The following is an 11,845-nucleotide window of genomic DNA, read 5'->3' on the forward strand; positions in this document are numbered from 1 at the left end:
TCCAGCTCTGGAGTCCTCAACATAAGAAGGACATGGACCTTCTGGAGCGTGTCCAGAGGAGAGCCACGAGGATGATCCAAGGGCTGGAGCACCTCTCTTATGAGGAGAAGCTGAGAGAGTTGGGGCTGTTCAGCCTGGTGAAGAGAAGGCTCTGGGGAGATCTTATTGCGGCCTTCCAGTACCTAAAGGGGGCCTACAGAAGAGCTGGGGAACGACTATTTACCAGGGCTTGTAGTGAGAGGAGGAGGGGGAATGGCTATAAACTAGAAGAGGGCAGGTTTAGATTAAATGTTAGGAAGAAGTTTTTCACTTTGAGGGTGGTGAGGCACTGGAACAGGTTGCCCAGAGAGGTTGTTGAGGCCCCATCCCTGGAGGTGTTCAAGGCCAGGCTGGATGTGGCCTTGGGCAACCTGGTGTAGTGGGAGGTGTCCCTGCTCATGGCATGGAGGTTGGAACTCGATGATCTTCAAGGTCCTTTCCAACCTAAACCATTCTATGATTCTTTATACCTATATTAGTTGTACCACCAGGTCGGCTCACTAGATCCTACAAGCTTTGTCTACATTGGCAAGTCACATCACACCAGTTGGCGTGGGATCCAGTGTTCACATTATATTCATTTTGTTCTACTTCAGAGTAGCACTTCAGGTGCTTTCTTGGAGTGCGTTGTCCAGCTTAATCAGAAAGATACCTGGTTTATGTAGGCTGAGACTATTCCATGATGCAAACGAAAGCATTTTAAGTGGGAACAATGAGAGATTTGCATCACAGCACTTTATTCATCTGAGACAAAACACTGCTATATGTGCTCCTGTAGTTGCTGTATTGACCTTACTGTTTGTGAAGAGAGAGGGAGGAGGAGTTAGCACCAGGTAGTCTGCCCTCTGAATGTTTTTATCTGTCTCCGAGTAGGGAGCCTAGGTAAGCTCCAACAGGTAAGCTCCTGTTGGTGTCTCCAGTGCTTTAGTACTGGGCGTTTCTACGTTTTTGCCTTACTGTCTTTAAGGCATATTGAACTGCCTTCTGATGAATTGTTGTTACTAACAAAGAACATGGAGAGTTAATCTAAAGTGCAGATAATACTCACTGTTTATTTTTGAACCAAGCAATTTTTAAGGAATCTTTCTAAGGAATCTTTTAAGGAATTCTTTTCTTGCTGACATAAGGTTAAGACTGGAGGAGTCTTAAAACCTTAAATGATTTCTCAATTACTGAACCTGCAGAGGCTTCTTGACCAGGTGATCTAAGTCATAATTATCCTTTTCCCATTACCCTTTCATTGCCATGATTTTCTGATTTTTCACTGCGTTCTATTTTTTACAAAGAAAAGTTAATAAAGCATATACATCAGGGCTTTTTAGTTATGTGTGAGTGTTAGGAATTACTGCCCTTCTCAGGAGCAGCTACTTCTGTTTCTTTGTTTCATTTCTCCTCCACCAATGTCTGTCTTCACTACCCACATCCTGCCAAATGGTCTGTTGTAAATATTTTTATTACTTAACAATGAATGATGCATTTTTTCTTAAGAAAAAATAATTTACTGTATTTTAGTTTCAAGTATCCCAAGTCTAAAATACAGCTTCCAAACAAATCTAATTTCTGTTATGAGCTGTGCAATATACTCATTTCTTGCAAACAAAGAAAGATTTGTTATGGTTTGGTTTTGTCAAACTTGTGACAGAAAGGGTGAGATAAATCATACCCTTTTTATTTAACTTTTACAAAGGCTGTTTGCTCTTCTTTCTGAATTTACTGAATAGGGTAATTCAACAATAATGCTTAATTGTGAGCAGGCAGAACGTTATTTCTGTAAAGGCAGAAATTCTGTAAATTCTACAAATCAATTAGCCGTAGCACACCCAAGTAAACTTTGCAACATGAATGTAGAGATGTAGAAATATTGCTAAGCTTGCAATATTTCTCTCATTTAATGGTAAATGTTGGGTTTTTTTTACGAATGATACTTACTGCATTGGTGATGACAACTTAAACAGTAACAATTTCACACTGATATCTTCATTAGAACAGTTCTTCCCATGAGACTGAGCCAGAGTGCCAGAGACAAAAAAAAAACAACCCAAAAGCAGCTTTAAAAAAACAAACAAAAACCAAACAAACAAAAAACAACCAACAAAAAACCTGACCAACTGAAAGTGACTGAGTCTCCTACCTTGGAGAAATTCATAAGCCATCTGGACATGGTCATGGGCAACCAGCTCTAGGTGGCTGTGCTTGAGTAGGGGGTTGGCCCAGGTGACCTGGAAAGGTCCTGGCCACCCTCAACCATTCTGTGGTTCTGTGACTTAAACTTTCCCTGTTGTGGGCTGGCGCCTCCGTGTCAAATCTGGAGGACTGAAGATTACAAAGTTGACTGGGCAGATGAGTAAATATGAACCAGTTGTGCATGCTTTTGGTTTGATGTTTTGAAGGATGTGATATGCTGTATTGTTACTAAGTAGTTACTGGTTTAAGTGTGGTCTTTTGAGTGGGATACTACATTTTGTACAAGGAGTTGCCCAGAGAGGTTGTTGAGGCCCCATCCCTGGAGGTGTTCAAGGCCAGGCTGGACGTGGCCTTGGGCAACCTGGTCTAGTGGGAGGTGTCCCTGCCCATGCAGGGGGGTTGGAACTCGATGACCTTCAAGGTCCTTTCCAACCTAAACCATTCTGTGATTCTATGTACTAGCACAGAGAGGAATTACTGCATTTTTTGGAATCCAGCTAATTAACATAATTAATTCTCAATTCGAGATAATTTTTCAGAATGTTACTAATGTCAGTGTGTAGAAACATAAAGATTTTGGTAATCAAAAGCAAACTGATGGTTGGCTTTCTATTGAAAAGCAGTTAAGTCTGTGCTTCCAGATATGTTCCTATCAACTTGAGGGGATAAATAGCTTGGATTTTATTTTTATAGATTTATATAGAGCAAAATATTTAATTACACTGCTGTGGTAATCTTCTAAGCACAAAAAAATGTGTGTATTATTTTATAGTGATGTAATGTTTAATTTTGTCATATTAATATAGTTGATACTTATTCTTTATGTGCATAAATGAAAAGAAAAAGAGGCAATGCAATTTTAAAAATTGCTATTTGTTTTACAATTTTGGCCTAGAATTTCTTGTTGTTCCATTTACAGTTTTTGTGTCACGCTTTAAATGGTACTGCTTTCCTTATCAGAATTTGATAAAAGACATTTCTTTTGAGGATAAAGCATGTGACAGAGCATATTTCTGTCGTGCTGACTCCATCTTGAACTATATTCCAGCCACATACATGTTCTAGTGTATAGTATTTGGGAATTAAGTTAGAGAGAAAATAAAATGTGTTGTCAGTAAACGTGGGGTTCTGTTAAATTCTTTTCAAGAGCCTTAAACAGTCCTTCCCAGTTATAGGTAATACCAGGTAGTGCCCAGTAATACTAGCTTCCCAGTGGTCCTGTCTTAGTCCTGCAGTCTCCAGCTACTATAATTTTTTTTTATACACTGTTGGAAGCCACAAACATATTTTGATAACCCACCTAAAGATTTTTTTAATGCATAAAAATGTCTTCTACTCAGAGGTGATTTTTATTTTCAGTTAAGAAAGCAGAAGGGCAAGCAAGTCTCCAAAAGTTTAAATGACCTTTCTGCTACATCTCTAGCAGGGGTACTCAGTTCTTGCGAGCGTTCCCCCCTGACTTAGCTGGCGCCTTCTGTTAGTTACTCTTGTCAGATACTCAGAACTTTTGAGGCTTCTAACCATGATGATGAAGTCCATCTTCTTGACATTTAGACGTTGTAATTAAAAGCATTAGCTAAAAGAGATACAGAGTCTATGACAAACGGATTGAGGAGAAAGTTGTGTCACCATTTTTAAAAAATTCCTTGTAATACTTTTAGCAGTATAATTTGGTAACAGAGAGGGAAAAGTTTTCCATCTTCCTCGGTTTTCCTGATTTACAGGTTAAGAGCAGTCATATCACTTCAGGCTTTATTTTCTTGGGCTAAATACATAAATTTCTGAGATGGGATAGATATTTTTGTTTGTTTATCCCATGATCATCCTGGATTATGTCCATGTGTGTCATAGAGCATAATGTAGAGATCTCTGTGGTACAGGCAGCCTGAGGCAGTGACTTCTGCAGAGCTTGCTGCAGTGTCTTGCAGGGATGCTCACTGAGGTGTAAAGGCAGACAGGCAGTAAGTGTTGTGAGGCAGGAGAGCTGGGAAGAAGTGAGTTGGTGCAAAACAAGACTTGGGAAATGGGAATACCTCACCGAAGCAAAAGGAAGTACAAGAAGAGAGTAGAAACTTCTTCGAAAGAAGGGGAAGAAGGAAGTTGTGGAAGTGAAGAGGAGGCACCTTGAAAAGAAACTTGAAGTGGACACTGGCTGACAGGAAGTTTTCCAAAACTCTAGTCTGTACGGGGATGTGTGCCTGCGCCCAAAGAAGCTGAAGAGATCTTTTTCTGTCCGTTGTCACAGGCCATTATGTTCCTGTTCTCTTCTCATGGCTCCAGTCTTGGGCACATGTCCTCTGGCCTCTCCTGCCTGCCATCAGGCACTGTGCCCCAGGGAGGACGTGTCCATGTGTCTTCATCCACGGTGCTTAAATTCTCTGCAGTGGAGAACTTGCATCGTCTCACAGGCATCTGCCAAATGGGAACAAAGACTTTTTAGGGGTTTGCAACTTGACCAAATTCTAATAGGTGCAAGGCAAAAACAGTCTTTCACATCTGGAAAATTGCCTACTGTATTTTAAGTCTTTTCTCCAAAACATGAGAGCACCAAAACCTTTGTATACAACAGTTTTGTAAATGTGAGAACTGCAACATATTAAGTGTTTACCTAATTTTTGAAGACAGAAGAATATTTTTTCTGAAAAGAAATTTCCAAAGAGAAGATTTTTATTCAAAAGAAGAAATAATCATCTGAATTAAAATATTGCGTAGAAAAGTTCAGCCTGACATTTTAAAGTTCAAAGTTATAATTTGAATGGTAAATGTTTTTTCTATTTTATCATATAAACTATTAAACTAGAGTGAAAATATATGAAAGAATTTGATTTTTTTTTTGTTTAAAGCAGAGAAATGTAATGAGGTTGTCTTTAAATATACTAAAATTTCATGAAGTGTTTCTATGCTAAGGGTTTCTGTAAAAATTACTTATGTTCACGGGGACTAGTACAAGAAATAAGATTTCCGATAAAACATTAAAATAATCATAGAATGGTTTGGGTTGGAAAGGAATTTAAATCTAGTTCTAACTAGATTCTAGTTCCAGCCCCACTGCAATGAGCAGGGACATCCTCAATGAAATCAGGTTGCTCAGAGCCCCATCCAATCTGAAATTGAATGTTCCCAGGGTGGGGGCCCCTACCACTCTGGGCAGCCTGTGCCAGTGTTTCACCACCCTCATCCGAAAAAAGTTCTTCCTTCTATCTATCCTGAAGCTATCCTCTTTTAGTTTAAAGCCATTACCCTTTGTCCTATTGTAACAGCCTTGCTAAAAGGTGTGTCCCCATCTTTTTTATAAGCCCTGTTGAAGTACTGAAAGGCTGACTGATAAGGTCTCCCTGGAGCCTTCTCTTCTGCAGGCTAAATAACCCCAACTCTCTCAACCTGTCCTCATAGTGCTCCAGCCCTCTGATCATTTTCATGGGCGTTCTCTGGACTTGCTTCAACAGGTCCATATCTTTCTTATGCTGTGGACTCCAAAGCTGGGTGCAGTACTCCAGGCGGGGGCTCACAAGGGTAGAGTAGAGGGGGAGAATCACCTCCCTTGACCTGCTGGCCACACTGCTTCTGATGCAGCCCAGGATACAGCTGGCCTTCTGGGTTGCGATTGCACATTGCTGGCTCATGTTGAGCTTCTCGTCACCCACTACTCAAGTTTGTCGAGGTCTCTCTGAATGGCATCCCATTCTTTAGGCATGTCAACCACACCCCTCAGCTTGGTGTCATCTGCAAACTTCTGAGGGCGCACTCAATCCCACTGGCTATGTCATTGATTAAGATATTGAACTGTACTGGTCCCTGTACAGACCCCTGAGGGACACCACTTGCCACTGATCTCCATCTGGACATTAAACCATTGACCACTACCTTCTGGATGTGACCATTCCTCATCCACCAAACAGTTCATTCATATCCATGCCTCTTCAATTTAAGTGGAAGGATGTTGTAGGGGACCATGCCAAAGTCATGTCTAGATAGACTAGATAGACTACATCATAGGTCTTCCTTTGTCTACTGATGTAGTCACTCCATCACAGAAGGCAAGTAGGTTGTTCAGATAGGACTTGCCCTTGGTGAAGCCATGCTGGCTGTCTCAAATCACCTCCCTGTCCTCCACGTGCTTTCCCATAGCTTCTAGGAGGATCTGTTCCATGACCTTCCCAGGCACAGAGGTGAGGCTGACAGGTTGGTAGATCCCAGGGTCCTCCTTTCTATCCATTTTAAAAATGGGTGCAATATTTTCCCTTCTCTAGTCACCAGGGACTTCACCTGACTGCCATGACTTTTCAAATATCATGGAGAGTGGCTTGGCAACCACATCAGCCAATTCCCTCTGCACTCTGGGATGCATCTCATCAGGTCCCATAGAATTCTGTATGTTCAGGTTCCTCAGGTAGTCACAAACCTGATCTTCTCTCACAGCAGGAGGGACTTTGGTCCCCCACTCCCTGCCTTGCGATCCATCCACTGGAGAGGTGTGGGAAGAGAGATTGCCAGTGAAGACTGAGTCAAAAAAGTTGTCAAGCACCTCAGCCTTCCCCTTTGTCCATTGTTACTGTTTTCTTTCTGGCTGACATACCTGTAGAAGCCCTTCTTATTCTTTTGTCCCTTGCCAAGTGCGGTTCCAGCTGCACCTTGGCCTTCCTGACCCCATCCCTGCACGACTGGGCAGCAGCCCTGTACTCTTCCCAGGATACCTGTCCCGGCTTCCACTGCCTGTGCATTTCCTTCTTGACAGGTAGTTTGACTGGCAGCTCTCGACTCAGCCATGCTGGTCACTCGCCTGTCTTTCCTGATTTCTTACACCTGGGGATCATGAGCTCTTGTGCTCTAAGAAAAGAGCTTTGCCAGCTCTGTTCTGCTCCCTAGTCTCCCAGAGCAATTTCCCAGGAGGTCCTATTGACTGACTCCTTCAACAGCTGGAAGTTTGCTTTCCTAAAATTCAGGGTCCTGACTTTACTCCTTGCCTGACCTGTATTCCTCAGGACAGCGAACTTCACCAGTGCGTGATCACTGCAGCCCAGGCTGCCTCCAGTCTTGACATCACCAATTAGTTCAGTAGTGTTGGTGACCATCAGGTCCAGTACCATATCCCCTCTGGCAGGACTGTCTATTACGTGGCTTAAGAAGTTATCCTTGATGCATTCCAGGCGTCTCCTGGATTGCGTACAACTCACTGTGCAACTTTTTCAGCAGATTTTGGAGTTGTTGAAGAATGAGGGCCTGTGAGCATGATGCCTCCTGTAGCTGGAGTAAGAAGGCTTTGGCAATGGGGTCTTCTTGATCAGGTGGCCTGTAGTAGACACCAACCACAAGGTTCCCTTGGTCTCTAATTCTGACCCACAAGCTTTCAACCTGCTCATGGCTATTCTTCAGAGACAGCTCTTCACCCTCTATCCATTTCTTGATGTAGAGGGAAGTGCCTGTCATTCCTCGCCTGTCCCTTCTGAACAGCCTGTAGCCATCAATAGCCGCACTCCAGTCACGGGATTCATCCCACCAAGTTTCAGTAAAGGCAACTAGGTCAGAGCTTTCTAGCAGCACAGTGGCTTCCAACTCCTCCTGTTTGTTGCTCATGCTGTGTGCATTGGTGTAGAGGCACTTCAGCTGGGCTGTCGGCTGTGTCACCTTCCTAGAGGAAGAACCTTTAATTCCTTTGAGGTATTTCACTGGTGTTTCCCTGTTGGCTCCTATTACCTCAGGAGCCCCTGGCTCATCTCTGTAAGACTTCAAATGTTCTGCAGCGTAGCCAGCATGTCTCAGAGTAAGAGGCTGAGGGCCCTGCTAACACCCCATCCCTCTAACCTTGGTGTGTCATCCCTCTGATTGTCACAGGCAAGCCTGATGATGAAACCCTGCCCTATCAAGTGTATTTGAAATCTTGGTCAATGAGCCCCGCTAGCTTGTGAGCAAAGACCCTCTTCCTCTTTGAGAAAGATGAACCCCGCTTGACACCAATTGAAAAAAAACAAAATTATGGTGGTGACGCCAGGCACGGAGCCATGTATTGGTAGACTGGATCGGTCAGTTTCTTCCAGTATCGCTGCCTGCAGCTGGCAGGAGAGAGGAAAAAATAAGCTGTGCTCCAGATTCCCTTACCAGCTGTCCCAAGGCCCTGGAGTCTCTTTTGATGCCCCTTGGACTGTGCGTTGCGGCTTCATCACAACCCACATGGAAGAGCAATAATGAGTAGTAGTCCGAGGGCTGTACCAGGCTGGGAAGTTCCCTGGTGATGCCCTTAACCCGGGCCCCAGGGAGGCAGCAGACTTCCCCAAGAGGAGGGTCTGGCTGGCATATTGCATATATGTTGGATGCTGTAAAATAGATTGAATATACTTTAGATGCTGTAAAATAGATTGGATATGTGTTGGGTACTGTAAAAAATCCATATTTAAGGATCATTAAATACAGAGAAAGATTGCTTACAAATCTATACATATCTTCACTGATGAACATCCTTTGAAACAGGTTAGATAGCTTCTGTCAAGTGTAACCTAGTACAAACCTTGGAGACAGATGTGAACTGCATAACCTCATAAAATGCTCCCTTACTTTTTTTAGGGGTCATTTTATAGTGACAATTACTAGGTCCATGTGTTATAAAAACACGTATAAAAGGTGTAGTCTGATCAAAACTGCCCTTTGTATTTAAAGACTCTGAAAACCAGCAGAAGAGATTCTGCTCATGGGACAAATGAGAGATTGTTTGCTACAGAATACCCTCTAGTGAGACGAAATGTAAAATATTTTAAAAATACAAATTCTTCACATATTGTAATTCCACAAGTGAGAATGTCTTGCAGTAGATTTTACAGTAGTCTTCCTTACAGAAGCAAAAGCTGATATGTGACTACATACTGATTTAAAATGCCGTAGTCCTTACATGCAGGGTCTCTTAAGACGAGAGCTGCCTGTTAAAATGAGGCTAGAAATAACCAAGTTTATCTAGTGCCACCACATTTTCTTTTAATGCCAGACAGGCAGTTGGGGAAGGAGACTTACATCTCTGTCAGTGGGAGAATTAAAAGTAGCATTGTTATTTTCTTTTCTCCTGTCTTAATATAAATTAATGGCTGTGGAAGCAGTTACAGTGGCAACATGAAATTTTGTGTGGATGACAATTCTGTATGTTTCAGTATTATATTGCTGCATTAAAATGAATCCCTCTGGACTTTTGCATCACTTAGAATTTACTTTATTGTTTTATTACTTTATTTTTCTTTTATAATTTATAAAACTGTCACACAGGTTATTTTTTTCTAATAGATTTACAAAGATGATCATTTTATGCTGTATTGCATGAATCATCTAGGCAGCTTCTAAGCTTATTAAATTTTACCTTGTATATGAGTGCTGTGTTTAATGTCATTTATTATAGACAGGTTTTAATTAGAGGACCTCTTTCACAGAAAGCTTAAAAGCAGATAGTGTTTGTTTATACTTTATTTTCAACAGAAATACAAAAAAAGAGCATTTAGTGTTTACTTGTAGCTAATCTATCCCTGGAAATTAAAAGCTAGTAAAGTTGAATAAAATGGCACTATTTTGCAAGAATTAAACAGCACTCCCCCTTCTGTTTGAAGTTCAGCATACTCCTACACTTCAGAGCTCACTGTGGACCAGTAATGAAGTATTTATCTTTTTTCCTGGAACTGAAAGGCTGCCTATTACAACAGCGTATATACTGATAGCATAATCAGCATTTCCTGAATCTGATTTGTATCTCTTGTCTGCTGAGTTCACATTATGCGAAGGTCGTATATTAATCTGTGCAAGCAGAAGGATGAATTGTTAGTTTCTTTCAGTGCAGATGAAATGTTGTGATTTTTCAAATTAATTTGCATGCTTTAAGTATTCATAAGTTACAACAGAATATGGAATTCGATGGTTGTTCATATGTCTTTAAAGTCTCTATATGCAAGTTGCTAGAACTCCTGCCAATTATAATCCAAATCCATATCATCACTGCTTTCCCACCCTACAGGATGGCTTCTGTACGTTGTCACACAAGACTTTGGTCACTCAGGTGGCCATTTCGGTAACTGACCATACAGTCACAGATGTGAAATACACACATGCCTGTGCGTATAAGACACATAAGTCTGAGTAGGTAAGGTCAGTCTTGACCTTTTCACTGTTAATATAACTATTTACAATTCTTGGTGTAGCATTTTTCCAGCATTGTATCAATCTCTTCTTGTTTTATATTTAACAACTTCTGTGATGAGTATTTGCATTTGTGGGACCATTCCCAATTGAGCTGAAAGACAGGAGAAACGGTATCAGCTATACTTACTTGTATTAATATTACATCATTTATAAAATTATAAGAGTTCTTTCTTAGAGCAACTCCAAGTTGGGAGTTTATTTGTCAACTTTTGCCTGTTTAGGTAAGTGTATTTGCAACCACAAACCTGTTGCACAAACTCCTTGTCGTGGGGCTAGGATTACTGTAGTATTAGGTATGTATGTGAAATGACTGCATGCTAATTTAAAAGCAGCAATATCAGTGATACTTCAAATCCCTTTTCTCTAGTTCTTTAAACCATATCTGTCTGCTTTTGCCTACCCGTAAATCTGATGGTAGGAGAACAGTAGGATAGAAAATGATCAAGACAAAAATTATTTCTGCATTTACCTTTTTAATTACAATAGTATTTTTGACATGTGAACTCTTTATTTTTGCCCTGGTTGCCAGGTGCCTGATTTGTTCATGCGTTGTTGGTACTTTCAGACACTTGTATGCACAGTTGTTTCGGGGTAACGCTGCTATTGAACTTGCAGCTGAGGGAGGATTGTTCCACTAAAGACAGACTGGAGTAAAATCACGTTTGTCTTTGCTTGAAGGATGTATGTAATTATTTTTTTTGTTGTTGTTAATTTCTATGATGAAATATGTTGGCTTTAACGTTTCTAATCCTGGTTTCTTTCCTATTCTGTTTATAGGCAATCCGAAGTTTCCAGGTGTCCTTACACATCTTTCCAATGAACCCTGAAGTATGGAAAGAGGACCTTTCCTGGGCAAGAAAACTACATGAACAGCAGAAGGCAACAAAGACTGAGGCCGTGCAAGCAGTGGCAAACGAAAAAGAGGTTGCACAAGAATCAATCCCTGACTATGACTTTGAGAGTGATGAAATTGTGGCAGTCTGTGCTGCTATCGCAGAGAAGGAGAAAGCTCTTTCAGCAGCTAAAACAGTAGTAATTGTGTCTGCTTCGGGCACAGTAGAGACTGTTACTGAGGTGGAGAATTGTCCTACAACTCCTGATGAAACCCTTTTCATCAGAGCCCGATAAGGCAGCCTTATGGGTTGCCACACTGTTTTAAGAACTGATGTTATTTATTATATTGGGCTTGCTTTGGTTTTGTTTTTTAAACAGTGGGAGAGCCTACAAAAGTTGAAGAATTGAAGTTATTTTTTTTTGTAAATCAAAAAAGCAATGACCTAAGTTATGGTTCCATCCATATTTTTGGAGAAGAAAGCCAAGAGCTGATTCTAAAAATCTTATGAACAAATGTAATGTTAAAATGCTTAACTACATTCTAACAATTGCTTTCATCTTTATGTATTTCATAATTTTACAAGTTAATGCCTACATTTTCTCGTAATCAATAAGCTTTTAT

The 11,845-nt window shown here is 41.1% G+C and overlaps 1 protein-coding gene across 1 annotated transcript in view; it reads left to right on the forward strand.

Annotated features, from left to right (window-relative positions):
* Positions 1 to 11,641, forward strand: part of TTC33 (tetratricopeptide repeat domain 33) — a 46,268-nt gene extending 34,627 nt beyond the window's left edge. Inside the window, exon 4 of the mRNA XM_009894667.1 lies at positions 11,167 to 11,641. Coding sequence (XP_009892969.1) covers positions 11,167 to 11,517 — 351 coding nt within the window. The 3' untranslated portion in view covers positions 11,518 to 11,641. The remainder of the gene's footprint in view (positions 1 to 11,166) is intronic.
* The last annotated feature ends 204 nt before the right edge of the window (positions 11,642 to 11,845 follow it).

The sequence above is a fragment of the Charadrius vociferus genome, unplaced genomic scaffold, assembly GCF_000708025.1.
Source record: "Charadrius vociferus isolate BGI_N301 unplaced genomic scaffold, ASM70802v2 scaffold450, whole genome shotgun sequence".
NCBI classification, from domain to species: domain Eukaryota; kingdom Metazoa; phylum Chordata; class Aves; order Charadriiformes; family Charadriidae; genus Charadrius; species Charadrius vociferus.